This window comes from Scyliorhinus torazame, chromosome 4 (genome assembly GCF_047496885.1).
Source record: "Scyliorhinus torazame isolate Kashiwa2021f chromosome 4, sScyTor2.1, whole genome shotgun sequence".
Taxonomy (NCBI): domain Eukaryota; kingdom Metazoa; phylum Chordata; class Chondrichthyes; order Carcharhiniformes; family Scyliorhinidae; genus Scyliorhinus; species Scyliorhinus torazame.
In genome coordinates this window covers 358,875,878-358,896,014 of record NC_092710.1, presented here as the reverse complement: position 1 = coordinate 358,896,014, position 20,137 = coordinate 358,875,878, and the positions used below count along the sequence as shown (strand labels likewise).

Here is a 20,137-nt window from a genome sequence, read left to right as displayed (position 1 = left end):
GAGCAGACGGGGAGAGACAGATCCCCCTCCTATTGAGGACGAAAGAAGCAAAGGTGATGTGAGATAAACCTTTCCCACCCAGCGAGTGGTCGGGGTCTGGAACGCGCAGTCTGGAAGTGGGGTGGAGGCAGCTTCAATCGAGGAGTTCGAGAGGGCGTGAGATGATGATTCGAATGGGAACAATGTTCAGGGGAAAGGGCAGCGGGGGTGGCACTAAGTCATGATGCTCGTTTGGAGAGCCGGTACAGACACGATGGGCCGAATGGCCTCCTTCTGCACCGTGACGCGGTGAAATGGGCTGAATTTTCACCATAAATCCCAGTTAACAATTCTGCGTTTAACTTATTCCGTTTAACTGATATTACTGATGCCTCTGCCCTCCACTTGTTTCTCTGGCAGAACAACGCATCCTTCAATTGGTCTTTGCGATTCTCGCCAAAGGATGTTCCGAGGGGGCATTCACCACGGCATTCCTCTACACAGCAGAACTATACCCGACTGTACTCAGGTAAGGTTCACAAACACCGCAGAGAGTGAGGCAGAGTCAGGCACGGAGAGACAGTGAGAGACACGGAGAGACAGTGAGAGACACGGAGAGACAGTGAGAGACACGGAGAGAGACAGAGAGACTGTACTGTACTGTACTGTACTCAGGTAAGGTTCACAAACACCGCAGAGAGTGAGGCAGAGTCAGGCACGGAGAGACAGTGAGAGACACGGAGAGACAGTGAGAGACACGGAGAGAGACAGAGAGACTGTACTGTACTGTACTGTACTCAGGTAAGGTTCACAAACACCGCAGAGAGTGAGGCAGAGTCAGGCACAGAGAGACAGTGAGAGACACGGAGAGACAGTGAGAGACACGGAGAGAGACAGAGAGACTGTACTGTACTGTACTGTACTCAGGTAAGGTTCACAAACACCGCAGAGAGTGAGGCAGAGTCAGGCACGGAGAGACAGTGAGAGACACAGAGAGACACGGAGAGAGACAGAGAGACAGTGAGAGACACTGAGAGACACTGAGAGACACTGAGAGACACGGAGAGACACTGAGAGACACGGAGAGACACGGAGAGACACTGAGAGACACTGAGAGACACGGAGAGACACGGAGAGACAGTGAGAGACACGGAGAGACACGGAGAGACAGTGAGAGACACGGAGAGAGACAGAGAGACTGTACTGTACTGTACTGTACTCAGGTAAGGTTCACAAACACCGCAGAGAGTGAGGCAGAGTCAGGCACAGAGAGACAGTGAGAGACACGGAGAGAGACAGAGAGACTGTACTGTACTGTACTGTACTCAGGTAAGGTTCACAAACACCGCAGAGAGTGAGGCAGAGTCAGGCACAGAGAGACAGTGAGAGACACTGAGAGACAGTGAGAGACACGGAGAGAGACAGAGAGACACGGAGAGAGACAGAGAGACAGTGAGAGACACTGAGAGACACTGAGAGACACTGAGAGACACGGAGAGACACGGAGAGACACTGAGAGACACTGAGAGACACGGAGAGACACGGAGAGACACTGAGAGACACGGAGAGACACGGAAAGACATTGAGAGACACTGAGAGACACTGAGAGACACGGAGAGACACGGAGAGACAGTGAGAGACACGGAGAGACACGGAAAGACACTGAGAGACACAGAGAGACACTGAGAGACACGGAGAGACACGGAGAGACACGGAGGGACACAGAGAGACACGGAGGGACACGGAGAGACACGGAGAGACACGGAGAGAGACAGAGAGACTGTACTGTACTGTACTGTACTCAGGTAAGGTTCACAAACACCGCAGAGAGTGAGGCAGAGTCAGGCACAGAGAGACAGTGAGAGACACGGAGAGAGACAGAGAGACTGTACTGTACTGTACTGTACTCAGGTAAGGTTCACAAACACCGCAGAGAGTGAGGCAGAGTCAGGCACAGAGAGACAGTGAGAGACACGGAGAGACAGTGAGAGACACGGAGAGAGACAGAGAGACTGTACTGTACTGTACTGTACTCAGGTAAGGTTCACAAACACCGCAGAGAGTGAGGCAGAGTCAGGCACAGAGAGACAGTGAGAGACACGGAGAGACACTGAGAGACACGGAGAGAGACAGAGAGACTGTACTGTACTGTACTGTACTCAGGTAAGGTTCACAAACACCGCAGAGAGTGAGGCAGAGTCAGGCACAGAGAGACAGTGAGAGACACTGAGAGACAGTGAGAGACACGGAGAGAGAAAGAGAGACTGTACTGTACTGTACTGTACTCAGGTAAGGTTCACAAACACCGCAGAGAGTGAGGCACAGTCAGGCACAGAGAGACAGTGAGAGACACGGAGAGAGACAGAGAGACTGTACTGTACTGTACTGTACTCAGGTAAGGTTCACAAACACCGCAGAGAGTGAGGCAGAGTCAGGCACAGAGAGACAGTGAGAGACAGTGAGAGACACTGAGAGACACGGAGAGAGACAGAGAGACAGTGAGAGACACTGAGAGACACGGAGAGACACTGAGAGACACGGAGAGACACGGAGAGACACTGAGAGACACGGAGAGACACGGAGAGACACGGAGAGACACGGAAAGACATTGAGAGACACTGAGAGACACTGAGAGACACGGAGAGACACGGAGAGACAGTGAGAGACACGGAGAGACACGGAAAGACACTGAGAGACACAGAGAGACACTGAGAGACACGGAGAGACACGGAGAGACACGGAGGGACACAGAGAGACACGGAGGGACACGGAGAGACACGGAGAGACACGGAGAGAGACAGAGAGACTGTACTGTACTGTACTGTACTCAGGTAAGGTTCACAAACACCGCAGAGAGTGAGGCAGAGTCAGGCACAGAGAGACAGTGAGAGACACGGAGAGAGACAGAGAGACTGTACTGTACTGTACTGTACTCAGGTAAGGTTCACAAACACCGCAGAGAGTGAGGCAGAGTCAGGCACAGAGAGACAGTGAGAGACACGGAGAGACAGTGAGAGACACGGAGAGAGACAGAGAGACTGTACTGTACTGTACTGTACTCAGGTAAGGTTCACAAACACCGCAGAGAGTGAGGCAGAGTCAGGCACAGAGAGACAGTGAGAGACACGGAGAGACACTGAGAGACACGGAGAGAGACAGAGAGACTGTACTGTACTGTACTGTACTCAGGTAAGGTTCACAAACACCGCAGAGAGTGAGGCAGAGTCAGGCACAGAGAGACAGTGAGAGACACTGAGAGACAGTGAGAGACACGGAGAGAGAAAGAGAGACTGTACTGTACTGTACTGTACTCAGGTAAGGTTCACAAACACCGCAGAGAGTGAGGCACAGTCAGGCACAGAGAGACAGTGAGAGACACGGAGAGAGACAGAGAGACTGTACTGTACTGTACTGTACTCAGGTAAGGTTCACAAACACCGCAGAGAGTGAGGCAGAGTCAGGCACAGAGAGACAGTGAGAGACACTGAGAGACAGTGAGAGACACGGAGAGAGAAAGAGAGACTGTACTGTACTGTACTGTACTCAGGTAAGGTTCACAAACACCGCAGAGAGTGAGGCACAGTCAGGCACAGAGAGACAGTGAGAGACACGGAGAGAGACAGAGAGACTGTACTGTACTGTACTGTACTCAGGTAAGGTTCACAAACACCGCAGAGAGTGAGGCAGAGTCAGGCACAGAGAGACAGTGAGAGACAGTGAGAGACACTGAGAGACACGGAGAGAGACAGAGAGACAGTGAGAGACACTGAGAGACACGGAGAGACACGGAGAGACACGGAGAGACACGGAGAGACACTGAGAGACACGGAGAGACACTGAGAGACACGGAGAGACACGGAGAGACACTGAGAGACACGGAAAGACATTGAGAGACACTGAGAGACACTGAGAGACACGGAGAGACACGGAGAGACAGTGAGAGACACGGAGAGACACGGAAAGACACTGAGAGACACAGAGAGACACTGAGAGACACTGAGAGACACGGAGAGACACGGAGGGACACGGAGGGACACGGAGAGACACGGAGGGACACGGAGAGACACGGATAGACACGGAGAGACACGGAGAGACACGGAGAGACACGGAGAGACAATGAGAGACACGGAGAGAGACAGAGAGACTGTACTGTACTGTACTGTACTCAGGTAAGGTTCACAAACACCGCAGAGAGTGAGGCAGAGTCAGGCACAGAGAGACAGTGAGAGACACGGAGAGACACTGAGAGACACGGAGAGAGACAGAGAGACAGTGAGAGACACTGAGAGACACGGAGAGACACTGAGAGACACTGAGAGACACTGAGAGACACGGAGAGACACTGAGAGACACGGAGAGACACGGAGAGACACTGAGAGACACTGAGAGACACGGAGAGACACGGAGAGACAGTGAGAGACACGGAGAGACACGGAGAGACAGTGAGAGACACGGAGAGACACGGAGAGACAGTGAGAGACACGGAGAGAAACAGAGAGACTGTACTGTACTGTACTGTACTCAGGTAAGGTTCACAAACACCGCAGAGAGTGAGGCAGAGTCAGGCACAGAGAGACAGTGAGAGACACGGAGAGACAGTGAGAGACACGGAGAGAGACAGAGAGACTGTACTGTACTGTACTGTACTCAGGTAAGGTTCACAAACACCGCAGAGAGTGAGGCAGAGTCAGGCACAGAGAGGCAGTGAGAGACACGGAGAGACAGTGAGAGACACGGAGAGAGACAGAGAGACTGTACTGTACTGTACTGTACTCAGGTAAGGTTCACAAACACCGCAGAGAGTGAGGCAGAGTCAGGCACAGAGAGACAGTGAGAGACACGGAGAGACAGTGAGAGACACGGAGAGAGACAGAGAGACTGTACTGTACTGTACTGTACTCAGGTAAGGTTCACAAACACCGCAGAGAGTGAGGCAGAGTCAGGCACAGAGAGACAGTGAGAGACAGTGAGAGACACGGAGAGACACTGAGAGACACGGAGAGAGACAGAGAGACACTGAGAGTCACTGAGAGACACGGAGAGACACGGAGAGACACGGAGAGACACGGAGAGACACTGAGAGACACGGAGAGACACGGAAAGACATTGAGAGACACTGAGAGACACGGAGAGAGACAGAGAGACAGTGAGAGACACTGAGAGTCACTGAGAGACACGGAGAGACACGGAGAGACACGGAGAGACACTGAGAGACACGGAAAGACATTGAGAGACACTGAGAGACACTGAGAGACACTGAGAGACACGGAGAGACACGGAGAGACAGTGAGAGACACGGAGAGACACGGATAGACACAGAGAGACACAGAGAGACACTGAGAGACACTGAGAGACACGGAGAGACACAGAGGGACACTGAGAGACACGGATAGACACGGAGAGACACGGAGGGACACTGAGAGACACGGATAGACACGGAGAGACACGGAGAGACACGGAGGGACACGGAGAGACACGGAGGGACACGGAGAGACACGGAGAGACACGGAGGGACACGGAGAGACACGGAGGGACACGGAGAGACACGGAGGGACACGGAGAGACACGGAGGGACACTGAGAGATACGGATAGACACGGAGAGACACGGAGAGACGCGGAGCGACACTGAGCGACACAGAGAGACGCGGAGAGACGCGGAGAGACACGGAGAGACACGGAGAGTCACGGAGAGTCACGGGGAGACACGGAGAGACACGGAGAGACACGGAGAGTCACTGAGTGACACTGAGAGACACGGATAGACACGGAGAGACACGGTGAGACACGGAGAGTCACTGAGCGACACTGAGAGACACGGATAGACACGGAGAGACACGGAGAGACAGTGAGAGACACGGAGAGACACGGAAAGTCACTGAGCGACACTGAGAGACACGGATAGACACGGAGAGACGCGGAGAGACACGGAGGGACACGGAGAGACACGGAGGGACACTGAGAGATACGGATAGACACGGAGAGACACGGAGAGACGCGGAGCGACACTGAGCGACACAGAGAGACGCGGAGAGACGCGGAGAGACACGGAGAGTCACGGGGAGACACGGAGAGACACGGAGAGACACGGAGAGTCACTGAGCGACACTGAGAGACACGGATAGACACGGAGAGTCACGGAGAGTCACGGGGAGACACGGAGAGTCACGGAGAGTCACGGGGAGACACGGAGAGACACGGAGAAACACGGTGAGACACGGAGAGTCACTGAGCGACACTGAGATACAATCCCAGTGAGACTAAGAGCACGATTGCCGCATCGCATCGCGCCCAGCGTGATCCCGCTGGTCATGATCCAGTTAATGATATTTAAATGATCCATTTGGCTCATCTAAGTTTGTGCATCCAAGGTGACGCCTCATTCCCCCAGCTCCTGGGGTCAGCGGCCACAACAGTGAGGCTTCATCTGTGTACTGACAGCCCAGGTCTCCACCAGCAGAGACCTGGCGTGACGGTCATGTGGGACTGTGAAGCCGAGATGCTATTGGCTGACAGATCCCGGGTCCTGGTTGGCTGCCGACTCCTGGCTCCGCCCTGAAGGCGGGGTATAAGAACCCGAGCTTCTCCCCGCAGCTTCATTCTGTTGCTGAGCTGCTGGGGACAAGTCTCGCTTAATAAAGCCTGGATCGACTTCATCTCTACTCGTCTCTCTCGTACGTCATTGTGCGCTACAGGTCACTCCAGGGATCGCCGAGGCCATTGTCGTGTCGCCCCCTCCCCCAGTCTGGCTGCCGGGAACTTCGGCAGTGCCTATCCGGCATTGTCATGGTGCCAGTTTGGCATTGGCGGTGAGACAGGGGCAGGTGCCACGATGGTCATGGCATGAGTTGGCACTGCCAGGGGGCAGGGCCTGAGGGGCCCGTGACCGTGGAATGGTGGTGAAGGGGGCGATGGAGGTTATGGGCGTGAGAGAGGCAGCATGGAAGGGGGCAGCAATGAAGGGGTGAGGCACTAAAGGTGTGGGGCCCTCAGCCACCCCATGGCGGGGAGTGGCCACTGGGGGGAGGGGTGATTCCCCCGTCTGTGGGGGGGGGGTTCATACTGTCCATTGTCCAGGTGTGGGGACCCCTCAAGCCCACTTTGAGACTGGAACACCCTTTCAGAGGGGCGTCCCGGTCTGGGGTTCCGGATTGGCTCCGGGTTTAACTCCCCACTGCAGAGAAACGTTGTCCCTGTGGGATTGGCCAATGGGAACTTCCCCTCGGATCAAACTGTGACCAGGTGTGGGTGAATAGAGATCTGGGGCGCGATTCTCCGACCCCCCCGCCGGGGGGAAGAATCGCCGGGGGCTGGCATGAATCTCGCCTCCGTCGGGTCGCGAATTCTCCGCCACCGGAGCTTCGGTGGGGGCGGGAATTGTGGACACGGCGGCGCGGGCGGGCTCCGGGGTCCTGGGGGGGAGAGGGGCGATCTGGCCCCGGGGGGTGCCCCCACGGTGGCCTGGCCTGCGATCGGGGCCCACCGATCCGCGGGCAGGCCTGTGCCGTGGGGGCACTTTTTCCCTTCCGCCTCCGCTACGGTCTCCACTATGGCGGAGGCGGAAGAGACCCCCTCCACTGCGTATGCGCGGTGATGCCGTGAGCGGCCGCTGACGCTCCCGCGCATGCGCCGCCCGGCAAAGTCAGTTTTGCGCCAGCTGGCGGGGCACCAAAGGCCTTTCCCGCCAGCTGGCGGGGCAGAAATCAGCCCGGCGCGGGCCTAGCCCCTCAAGGTGAGGGCTCGGCCGCTCAAGGGGCGGAGGATTCCGCACCTTTGGGGCAGCGCGATGCCGATCTGATTCGCGCCGTTTTTGGCGCCGATCGGCGGATATCGCGCCGATTGCGGAGAATCCCGCCCCGGACATCATTTAAAACTGTCGACCTGATCTTCTTCAGCACTGGGAGTTCCGGAGAGCGGGCGTTCCTCGCTGAGGCCTCGTATCTATCCGAATGGGAGTTATGAGCGTGGTGTTTCCCGGCGCTCCGAGCACTGGGAGTTCCGGAGAGCGGGCGTTCCTCGCTGAGGGCCCGTATCTATCCGAATGGGAGTTATTAGCGTGGTGTTTCCCGGAGCTCCGAGCACTGGGAGTTCCGGAGAGCGGGCGTTCCTCGCTGAGGGCCCGTATCTATCCGAATGGGAGTTATGAGCGTGGTGTTTCCCGGAGCTCCGAGCACTGGGAGTTCCGGAGAGTGGGCGTTCCTCGCTGAGGGCCCGTATCTATCCGAATGGGAGTTATGAGCGTGGTGTTTCCCGGTGCTCCGAGCACTGGGAATACCGGAGAGCGGGCGTTCCTCGCTGAGGGCCCGTATCTATCCGAATGGGAGTTATGAGCGTGGTGTTTCCCGGAGCTCCGAGCACTGGGAGTTCGGGAGAGCGGGCGTTCCTCGCTGAGGCCCCGTATCTATCCGAATGGGAGTTATTAGCATGGTGTTTCCCGGTGCTCCGAGCACTGGGAATACCGGAGAGCGGGCGTTCCTCGCTGAGGGCCCGTATCTATCCGAATGGGAGTTATGAGCGTGGTGTTTCCCGGAGCTCCGAGCACTGGGAGTTCCGGAGAGCGGTCGTTCCTCACTGAGGGCCCGTATCTATCCGAATGGGAGTTATGAGCGTGGTGTTTCCCGGAGCTCCGAGCACTGGGAGTTCCGGAGAGCGGGCGTTCCTCACTGAGGGCCCGTATCTATCCGAATGGGAGTTATTAGCGTGGTGTTTCCCGGCGCTCCGAGCACTGGGAGTTCCGGAGAGCGGGCGTTCCTCGCTAAGGCCCCGTATCTATCCGAATGGGAGTTATGAGCGTGGTGTTTCCCGGAGCTCCGAGCACTGGGAGTTCCGGAGAGCGGGCGTTCCTCGCTGAGGGCCCGTATCTATCCGAATGGGAGTTATGAGCGTGGTGTTTCCCGGAGCTCCGAGCACTGGGAGTTCCGGAGAGCGGCGTTCCTCACTGAGGGCCCGTATCTATCCGAATGGGAGTTATGAGCGTGGTGTTTCCCGGAGCTCCGAGCACTGGGAGTTCCGGAGAGCGGGCGTTCCTCGCTGAGGCCCCGTATCTATCCGAATGGGAGTTATGAGCGTGGTGTTTCCCGGTGCTCCGAGCACTGGGAATACCGGAGAGCGGGCGTTCCTCACTGAGGGCCCGTATCTATCCGAATGGGAGTTATGAGCGTGGTGTTTCCCGGAGATCCGAGCACTGGGAATACCGGAGAGCGGGCGTTCCTCGCTGAGGCCCCGTATCTATCCGAATGGGAGTTATGAGCGTGGTGTTTCCCGGAGATCCGAGCACTGGGAATACCGGAGAGCGGGCGTTCCTCGCTGAGGGCCCGTATCTATCCGAATGGGAGTTATGAGCGTGGTGTTTCCCGGAGCTCCGAGCACTGGGAGTTCCGGAGAGCGGCGTTCCTCACTGAGGCCCCGTATCTATCCGAATGGGAGATATGAGCGTGGCGTTTCCCGGTGCTCCGAGCACTGGGAGTTCCGGAGAGCGGGCGTTCCTCGCTGAGGCCCCGTATCTATCCGAATGGGAGTTATGAGCGTGGTGTTTCCCGGCGCTCCGAGCACTGGGAATACCGGAGAGCAGGCGTTCCTCACTAAGGCCCCGTATCTATCCGAATGGGAGTTATGAGCGTGGTGTTTCCCGGAGCTCCGAGCACTGGGAGTTCGGGAGAGCGGGCGTTCCTCACTGAGGGCCCGTATCTATCCGAATGGGAGTTATGAGCGTGGTGTTTCCCGGAGCTCCGAGCACTGGGAGTTCCGGAGAGCGGGCGTTCCTCACTGAGGGCCCGTATCTATCCGAATGGGAGTTATGAGCATGGTGTTTCCCGGAGCTCCGAGCACTGGGAATACCGGAGAGCGGCGTTCTTCGCTGAGGGCCCGTATCTATCCGAATGGGAGTTATGAGCATGGTGTTTCCCGGTGCTCCGAGCACTGGGAGTTCCGGAGAGCGGGCGTTCCTCGCTAAGGCCCCGTATCTATCCGATTGGGAGTTATGAGCGTGGTGTTTCCCGGAGCTCCGAGCACTGGGAATACCGGAGAGCGGACGTTCCTCACTGAGGCCCCGTATCTATCCGAATGGGAGTTATGAGCGTGGTGTTTCCCGGAGCTCCGAGCACTGGGAATACCGGAGAGCGGACGTTCCTCACTGAGGCCCCGTATCTATCCGAATGGGAGTTATGAGCGTGGTGTTTCCCGGAGCTCCGAGCACTGGGAGTTCCGGAGAGCGGGCGTTCCTCGCTGAGGCCCCGTATCTATCCGAAATGGGAGTTATGAGCGTGGTGTTTCCCGGTGCTCCGAGCACTGGGAATACCGGAGAGCGGGCGTTCCTCGCTGAGGCCCCGTATCTATCCGAATGGGAGTTATGAGCGTGGTGTTTCCCGGAGCTCCGAGCACTGGGAGTTCCGGAGAGCGGGCGTTCCTCGCTGAGGGCCCGTATCTATCCGAATGGGAGTTATGAGAGTGGTGTTTCCCGGCGCTCCGAGCACTGGGAGTTCCGGAGAGCGGGCGTTCCTCACTGAGGGCCCGTATCTATCCGAATGGGAGTTATGAGCGTGGTGTTTCCCGGTGCTCCGAGCACTGGGAGTTCCGGAGAGCGGGCGTTCCTCACTGAGGGCCCGTATTTATCCGAATGGGAGTTATGAGCGTGGTGTTTCCCGGTGCTCAGAGCACTGGGAGTTCCGGAGAGCGGGCGTTCCTCACTGAGGGCCCGTATCTATCCGAATGGGAGTTATGAGCGTGGTGTTTCCCGGTGCTCCGAGCACTGGGAGTTCCGGAGTGCGGGCGTTCCTCGCTGAGGCCCCGTATCTATCCGAATGGGAGTTATGAGCGTGGTGTTTCCCGGAGCTCCGAGCACTGGGAGTTCCGGAGAGCGGGCGTTCCTCACTGAGGCCCCGTATCTATCCGAATGGGAGTTATGAGCGTGGTGTTTCCCGAAGCTCCGAGCACTGGGAGTTCCGGAGAGCGGCGTTCCTCACTGAGGGCCCCGTATCTATCCGAATGGGAGTTATGAGCGTGGTGTTTCCCGGTGCTCCGAGCACTGGGAGTTCCGGAGAGCGGGCGTTCCTCACTGAGGGCCCGTATCTATCCGAATGGGAGTTATGAGCGTGGTGTTTCCCGGTGCTCCGAGCACTGGGAGTTCCGGAGAGCGGGCGTTCCTCACTGAGGGCCCGTATCTATCCGAATGGGAGTTATGAGCGTGGTGTTTCCCGGAGCTCCGAGCACTGGGAGTTCCGGAGAGCGGGCGTTCCTCACTGAGGGCCCGTATCTATCCGAATGGGAGTTATGAGCGTGGTGTTTCCCGGCGCTCCGAGCACTGGGAGTTCGGGAGAGCGGGCGTTCCTCGCTGAGGCCCCGTATCTATCCGAATGGGAGTTATGAGCGTGGTGTTTCCCGGCGCTCCGAGCACTGGGAATACCGGAGAGCGGGCGTTCCTCACTGAGGGCCCGTATCTATCCGAATGGGAGTTATGAGCGTGGTGTTTCCCGGATTTCCGAGCACTGGGAGTTCGGGAGAGCGGGCGTTCCTCACTGAGGCCTCGTATCTATCCGAATGGGAGTTATGAGCGTGGTGTTTCCCGGAGCTCCGAGCACTGGGAGTTCGGGAGAGCGGGCGTTCCTCACTGAGGGCCCGTATCTATCCGAATGGGAGTTATGAGCGTGGTGTTTCCCGGTGCTCCGAGCACTGGGAATACCGGAGAGCGGCGTTCCTCGCTGAGGGCCCGTATCTATCCGAATGGGAGTTATGAGCGTGGTGTTTCCCGGTGCTCCGAGCACTGGGAGTTCCGGAGAGCGGGCGTTCCTCGCTGAGGGCCCGTATCTATCCGAATGGGAGTTATGAGCGTGGTGTTTCCCGGTGCTCCGAGCACTGGGAATACCGGAGAGCGGCGTTCCTCGCTGAGGGCCCGTATCTATCCGAATGGGAGTTATGAGCGTGGTGTTTCCCGGTGCTCCGAGCACTGGGAGTTCCGGAGAGCGGGCGTTCCTCACTGAGGGCCCGTATCTATCCGAATGGGAGTTATGAGCGTGGTGTTTCCCGGAGCTCCGAGCACTGGGAGTTCCGGAGAGCGGGCGTTCCTCGCTGAGGGCCCGTATCTATCCGAATGGGAGTTATTAGCATGGTGTTTCCCGGCGCTCCGAGCACTGGGAGTTCCGGAGAGCGGGCGTTCCTCACTGAGGGCCCGTATCTATCCGAATGGGAGTTATGAGCGTGGTGTTTCCCGGAGCTCCGAGCACTGGGAGTTCCGGAGAGCTGGCGTTCCTCACTGAGGGCCCGTATCTATCCGAATGGGAGTTATGAGCGTGGTGTTTCCCGGTGCTCCGAGCACTGGGAGTTCGGGAGAGCGGGCGTTCCTCGCTGAGGCCCCGTATCTATCCGAATGGGAGTTATGAGCGTGGTGTTTCCCGGCGCTCCGAGCACTGGGAGTTCCGGAGAGCGGGCGTTCCTCGCTGAGGCCCCGTATCTATCCGAATGGGAGTTATTAGCGTGGTGTTTCCCGGCGCTCCGAGCACTGGGAGTTCCGGAGAGCGGGCGTTCCTCGCTGAGGGCCCGTATCTATCCGAATGGGAGTTATTAGCGTGGTGTTTCCCGGAGCTCCGAGCACTGGGAGTTCCGGAGAGCGGCGTTCCTCACTGAGGGCCCGTATCTATCCGAATGGGAGTTATGAGCGTGGTGTTTCCCGGTGCTCCGAGCACTGGGAATACCGGAGAGCGGGCGTTCCTCACTGAGGGCCCGTATCTATCCGAATGGGAGTTATTAGCGTGGTGTTTCCCGGAGCTCCGAGCACTGGGAGTTCCGGAGAGCGGGCGTTCCTCGCTGAGGGCCCGTATCTATCCGAATGGGAGTTATGAGCGTGGTGTTTCCCGGAGCTCCGAGCACTGGGAGTTCCGGAGAGCGGCGTTCCTCGCTGAGGGCCCCGTATCTATCCGAATGGGAGATATGAGCGTGGTGTTTCCCGGAGCTCCGAGCACTGGGAGTTCCGGAGAGCGGGCGTTCCTCACTGAGGGCCCGTATCTATCCGAATGGGAGTTATTCGCGTGGTGTTTCCCGGAGCTCCGAGCACTGGGGGCTCCGGAGAGCGGGCGTTCCTCGCTGAGGGCCCGTATCTATCCGAATGGAAGTTATGAGCGTGGTGTTTCCCGGAGCTCCGAGCACTGGGAGTTCCGGAGAGCGGCGTTCCTCACTGAGGGCCCCGTATCTATCCGAATGGGAGATATGAGCGTGGTGTTTCCCGGAGCTCCGAGCACTGGGAGTTCCGGAGAGCGGCGTTCCTCACTGAGGCCCCGTATCTATCCGAATGGGAGTTATGAGCGTGGTGTTTCCCGGAGCTCCGAGCACTGGGAGTTCCGGAGAGCGGCGTTCCTCACTGAGGGCCCCGTATCTATCCGAATGGGAGTTATGAGCGTGGTGTTTCCCGGAGCTCCGAGCACTGGGAGTTCCGGAGAGCGGGCGTTCCTCGCTGAGGGCCCGTATCTATCCGAATGGGAGTTATGAGCGTGGTGTTTCCCGGAGCTCCGAGCACTGGGAGTTCCGGAGAGCGGGCGTTCCTCACTGAGGGCCCGTATCTATCCGAATGGGAGTTATGAGCGTGGTGTTTCCCGGCGCTCCGAGCACTGGGAGTTCGGGAGAGCGGGCGTTCCTCGCTGAGGCTCTGTATCTATGCGAATGGGAGTTATGAGCGTGGTGTTTCCCGGAGCTCCGAGCACTGGGAGTTCCGGAGAGCGGGCGTTCCTCACTGAGGGCCCGTATCTATCCGAATGGGAGTTATGAGCGTGGTGTTTCCCGGAGCTCCGAGCACTGGGAGTTCCGGAGAGCGGGCGTTCCTCACTGAGGCCTCGTATCTATCCGAATGGGAGTTCTGAGCGTGGTGTTTCCCGGTGCTCCGAGCACTGGGAGTTCGGGAGAGCGGGCGTTCCTCGCTGAGGGCCCGTATCTATCCGAATGGGAGTTATGAGCGTGGTGTTTCCCGGAGCTCCGAGCACTGGGAATACTGGAGAGCGGGCGTTCCTCGCTGAGGGCCCGTATCTATCCGAATGGGAGTTGTGAGCGTGGTGTTTCCCGGAGCTCCGAGCACTGGGAGTTCGGGAGAGCGGGCGTTCCTCACTGAGGGCCCGTATCTATCCGAATGGGAGTTATGAGCGTGGTGTTTCCCGGAGCTCCGAGCACTGGGAATACTGGAGAGCGGGCGTTCCTCGCTGAGGGCCCGTATCTATCCGAATGGGAGTTGTGAGCGTGGTGTTTCCCGGAGCTCCGAGCACTGGGAGTTCGGGAGAGCGGGCGTTCCTCACTGAGGGCCCGTATCTATCCGAATGGGAGTTATGAGCGTGGTGTTTCCCGGTGCTCCGAGCACTGGGAATACCGGAGAGCGGGCGTTCCTCACTGAGGGCCCGTATCTATCCGAATGGGAGTTATGAGCGTGGTGTTTCCCGGAGATCCGAGCACTGGGAATACCGGAGAGCGGGCGTTCCTCGCTGAGGCCCCGTATCTATCCGAATGGGAGTTATGAGCGTGGTGTTTCCCGGAGATCCGAGCACTGGGAATACCGGAGAGCGGGCGTTCCTCGCTGAGGGCCCGTATCTATCCGAATGGGAGTTATGAGCGTGGTGTTTCCCGGAGCTCCGAGCACTTGGAGTTCCGGAGAGCGGCGTTCCTCACTGAGGCCCCGTATCTATCCGAATGGGAGTTATGAGCGTGGTGTTTCCCGGAGCTCCTGGCACTGGGAGTTCCGGAGAGCGGGCGTTCCTCGCTGAGGCCCCGTATCTATCCGAATGGGAGATATGAGCGTGGCGTTTCCCGGTGCTCCGAGCACTGGGAGTTCCGGAGAGCGGGCGTTCCTCACTGTGGGCCCGTATCTATCCGAATGGGAGTTATGAGCGTGGTGTTTCCCGGCGCTCCGAGCACTGGGAATACCGGAGAGCAGGCGTTCCTCACTAAGGCCCCGTATCTATCCGAATGGGAGTTATGAGCGTGGTGTTTCCCGGAGCTCCGAGCACTGGGAGTTCGGGAGAGCGGGCGTTCCTCACTGAGGGCCCGTATCTATCCGAATGGGAGTTATGAGCGTGGTGTTTCCCGGAGCTCCGAGCACTGGGAGTTCCGGAGAGCGGGCGTTCCTCACTGAGGGCCCGTATCTATCCGAATGGGAGTTATGAGCATGGTGTTTCCCGGAGCTCCGAGCACTGGGAATACCGGAGAGCGGCGTTCTTCGCTGAGGGCCCGTATCTATCCGAATGGGAGTTATGAGCATGGTGTTTCCCGGTGCTCCGAGCACTGGGAGTTCCGGAGAGCGGGCGTTCCTCGCTAAGGCCCCGTATCTATCCGATTGGGAGTTATGAGCGTGGTGTTTCCCGGAGCTCCGAGCACTGGGAGTTCCGGAGAGCGGGCGTTCCTCGCTGAGGGCCCGTATCTATCCGAATGGGAGTTATTAGCGTGGTGTTTCCCGGAGCTCCGAGCACTGGGAGTTCCGGAGAGCGGCGTTCCTCACTGAGGGCCCGTATCTATCCGAATGGGAGTTATGAGCGTGGTGTTTCCCGGTGCTCCGAGCACTGGGAATACCGGAGAGCGGGCGTTCCTCACTGAGGGCCCGTATCTATCCGAATGGGAGTTATTAGCGTGGTGTTTCCCGGAGCTCCGAGCACTGGGAGTTCCGGAGAGCGGGCGTTCCTCGCTGAGGGCCCGTATCTATCCGAATGGGAGTTATGAGCGTGGTGTTTCCCGGAGCTCCGAGCACTGGGAGTTCCGGAGAGCGGCGTTCCTCACTGAGGGCCCCGTATCTATCCGAATGGGAGATATGAGCGTGGTGTTTCCCGGAGCTCCGAGCACTGGGAGTTCCGGAGAGCGGCGTTCCTCACTGAGGCCCCGTATCTATCCGAATGGGAGTTATGAGCGTGGTGTTTCCCGGAGCTCCGAGCACTGGGAGTTCCGGAGAGCGGCGTTCCTCACTGAGGGCCCCGTATCTATCCGAATGGGAGTTATGAGCGTGGTGTTTCCCGGAGCTCCGAGCACTGGGAGTTCCGGAGAGCGGGCGTTCCTCGCTGAGGGCCCGTATCTATCCGAATGGGAGTTATGAGCGTGGTGTTTCCCGGAGCTCCGAGCACTGGGAGTTCCGGAGAGCGGGCGTTCCTCACTGAGGGCCCGTATCTATCCGAATGGGAGTTATGAGCGTGGTGTTTCCCGGCGCTCCGAGCACTGGGAGTTCGGGAGAGCGGGCGTTCCTCGCTGAGGCTCCGTATCTATGCGAATGGGAGTTATGAGCGTGGTGTTTCCCGGAGCTCCGAGCACTGGGAGTTCCGGAGAGCGGGCGTTCCTCACTGAGGGCCCGTATCTATCCGAATGGGAGTTATGAGCGTGGTGTTTCCCGGAGCTCCGAGCACTGGGAGTTCCGGAGAGCGGGCGTTCCTCACTGAGGCCTCGTATCTATCCGAATGGGAGTTCTGAGCGTGGTGTTTCCCGGTGCTCCGAGCACTGGGAGTTCGGGAGAGCGGGCGTTCCTCGCTGAGGGCCCGTATCTATCCGAATGGGAGTTATGAGCGTGGTGTTTCCCGGAGCTCCGAGCACTGGGAATACTGGAGAGCGGGCGTTCCTCGCTGAGGGCCCGTATCTATCCGAATGGGAGTTGTGAGCGTGGTGTTTCCCGGAGCTCCGAGCACTGGGAGTTCGGGAGAGCGGGCGTTCCTCACTGAGGGCCCGTATCTATCCGAATGGGAGTTATGAGCGTGGTGTTTCCCGGAGCTCCGAGCACTGGGAATACTGGAGAGCGGGCGTTCCTCGCTGAGGGCCCGTATCTATCCGAATGGGAGTTGTGAGCGTGGTGTTTCCCGGAGCTCCGAGCACTGGGAGTTCGGGAGAGCGGGCGTTCCTCACTGAGGGCCCGTACCTATCCGAATGGGAGTTATGAGCGTGGTGTTTCCCGGTGCTCCGAGCACTGGGAATACCGGAGAGCGGGCGTTCCTCACTGAGGGCCCGTATCTATCCGAATGGGAGTTATGAGCGTGGTGTTTCCCGGAGATCCGAGCACTGGGAATACCGGAGAGCGGGCGTTCCTCGCTGAGGCCCCGTATCTATCCGAATGGGAGTTATGAGCGTGGTGTTTCCCGGAGATCCGAGCACTGGGAATACCGGAGAGCGGGCGTTCCTCGCTGAGGGCCCGTATCTATCCGAATGGGAGTTATGAGCGTGGTGTTTCCCGGAGCTCCGAGCACTTGGAGTTCCGGAGAGCGGCGTTCCTCACTGAGGCCCCGTATCTATCCGAATGGGAGTTATGAGCGTGGTGTTTCCCGGAGCTCCTGGCACTGGGAGTTCCGGAGAGCGGGCGTTCCTCGCTGAGGCCCCGTATCTATCCGAATGGGAGATATGAGCGTGGCGTTTCCCGGTGCTCCGAGCACTGGGAGTTCCGGAGAGCGGGCGTTCCTCACTGTGGGCCCGTATCTATCCGAATGGGAGTTATGAGCGTGGTGTTTCCCGGCGCTCCGAGCACTGGGAATACCGGAGAGCAGGCGTTCCTCACTAAGGCCCCGTATCTATCCGAATGGGAGTTATGAGCGTGGTGTTTCCCGGAGCTCCGAGCACTGGGAGTTCGGGAGAGCGGGCGTTCCTCACTGAGGGCCCGTATCTATCCGAATGGGAGTTATGAGCGTGGTGTTTCCCGGAGCTCCGAGCACTGGGAGTTCCGGAGAGCGGGCGTTCCTCACTGAGGGCCCGTATCTATCCGAATGGGAGTTATGAGCATGGTGTTTCCCGGAGCTCCGAGCACTGGGAATACCGGAGAGCGGCGTTCTTCGCTGAGGGCCCGTATCTATCCGAATGGGAGTTATGAGCATGGTGTTTCCCGGTGCTCCGAGCACTGGGAGTTCCGGAGAGCGGGCGTTCCTCGCTAAGGCCCCGTATCTATCCGAATGGGAGTTATGAGCGTGGTGTTTCCCGGAGCTCCGAGCACTGGGAATACCGGAGAGCGGGCGTTCTTCGCTGAAGCCCCGTATCTATCCGAAATGGGAGTTATGAGCGTGGTGTTTCCCGGTGCTTCGAGCACTGGGAATACCGGAGAGCGGGCGTTCCTCGCTGAGGCCCCGTATCTATCCGAATGGGAGTTATGAGCGTGGTGTTTCCCGGAGCTCCGAGCACTGGGAGTTCCGGAAAGCGGGCGTTCCTCGCTGAGGGCCCGTATCTATCCGAATGGGAGTTATGAGAGTGGTGTTTCCCGGCGCTCCGAGCACTGGGAGTTCCGGAGAGCGGGCGTTCCTCACTGAGGGCCCGTATCTATCCGAATGGGAGTTATGAGCGTGGTGTTTCCCGGTGCTCCGAGCACTGGGAGTTCCGGAGAGCGGGCGTTCCTCACTGAGGGCCCGTATCTATCCGAATGGGAGTTATGAGCGTGGTGTTTCCCGGTGCTCAGAGCACTGGGAGTTCCGGAGAGCGGGCGTTCCTCACTGAGGGCCCGTATCTATCCGAATGGGAGTTATGAGCGTGGTGTTTCCCGGTGCTCCGAGCACTGGGAGTTCCGGAGTGCGGGCGTTCCTCGCTGAGGCCCCGTATCTATCCGAATGGGAGTTATGAGCGTGGTGTTTCCCGGAGCTCCGAGCACTGGGAGTTCCGGAGAGCGGGCGTTCCTCACTGAGGGCCCGTATCTATCCGAATGGGAGTTATGAGCGTGGTGTTTCCCGAAGCTCCGAGCACTGGGAGTTCCGGAGAGCTGGCGTTCCTCACTGAGGCCCCGTATCTATCCGAATGGGAGTTATGAGCGTGGTGTTTCCCGGAGCTCCGAGCACTGGGAGTTCCGGAGAGCGGCGTTCCTCACTGAGGGCCCCGTATCTATCCGAATGGGAGTTATGAGCGTGGTGTTTCCCGGTGCTCCGAGCACTGGGAGTTCCGGAGAGCGGGCGTTCCTCACTGAGGGCCCGTATCTATCCGAATGGGAGTTATGAGCGTGGTGTTTCCCGGTGCTCCGAGCACTGGGAGTTCCGGAGAGCGGGCGTTCCTCACTGAGGGCCCGTATCTATCCGAATGGGAGTTATGAGCGTGGTGTTTCCCGGCGCTCCGAGCACTGGGAGTTCGGGAGAGCGGGCGTTCCTCGCTGAGGCCCCGTATCTATCCGAATGGGAGTAATGAGCGTGGTGTTTCCCGGCGCTCCGAGCACTGGGAATACCGGAGAGCGGGCGTTCCTCACTGAGGGCCCGTATCTATCCGAATGGGAGTTATGAGCGTGGTGTTTCCCGGATTTCCGAGCACTGGGAGTTCGGGAGAGCGGGCGTTCCTCACTGAGGCCTCGTATCTATCCGAATGGGAGTTATGAGCGTGGTGTTTCCCGGAGCTCCGAGCACTGGGAGTTCGGGAGAGCGGGCGTTCCTCACTGAGGGCCCGTATCTATCCAAATGGGAGTTATGAGCGTGGTGTTTCCCGGTGCTCCGAGCACTGGGAATACCGGAGAGCGGCGTTCCTCGCTGAGGGCCCGTATCTATCCGAATGGGAGTTATGAGCGTGGTGTTTCCCGGTGCTCCGAGCACTGGGAGTTCCGGAGAGCGGGCGTTCCTCACTGAGAGCCCGTATCTATCCGAATGGGAGTTATGAGCGTGGTGTTTCCCGGAGCTCCGAGCACTGGGAGTTCCGGAGAGCGGGCGTTCCTCGCTGAGGGCCCGTATCTATCCGAATGGGAGTTATTAGCGTGGTGTTTCCCGGCGCTCCGAGCACTGGGAGTTCCGGAGAGCGGGCGTTCCTCACTGAGGGCCCGTATCTATCCGAATGGGAGTTATGAGCGTGGTGTTTCCCGGAGCTCCGAGCACTGGGAGTTCCGGAGAGCTGGCGTTCCTCACTGAGGGCCCGTATCTATCCGAATGGGAGTTATGAGCGTGGTGTTTCCAGGTGCTCCGAGCACTGGGAGTTCGGGAGAGCGGGCGTTCCTCGCTGAGGCCCCGTATCTATCCGAATGGGAGTTATGAGCGTGGTGTTTCCCGGAGCTCCGAGCACTGGGAATACCGGAGAGCGGACGTTCCTCACTGAGGCCCCGTATCTATCCGAATGGGAGTTATGAGCGTGGTGTTTCCCGGAGCTCCGAGCACTGGGAATACCGGAGAGCGGGCGTTCTTCGCTGAAGCCCCGTATCTATCCGAAATGGGAGTTATGAGCGTGGTGTTTCCCGGTGCTCCGAGCACTGGGAATACCGGAGAGCGGGCGTTCCTCGCTGAGGCC

At 58.7% G+C, this 20,137-nt stretch overlaps 1 protein-coding gene across 1 annotated transcript in view; it reads left to right on the top strand.

The window, feature by feature from the left end:
• The window catches only part of LOC140411217 (solute carrier family 22 member 7-like), a 594,055-nt gene that overhangs the window by 504,105 nt on the left and 69,813 nt on the right, over window positions 1-20,137 (top strand). Inside the window, exon 8 of the mRNA XM_072500322.1 lies at window positions 400-508. Within this exon, the coding sequence (XP_072356423.1) occupies window positions 400-508 (109 nt within the window). The remainder of the gene's footprint in view (window positions 1-399; window positions 509-20,137) is intronic.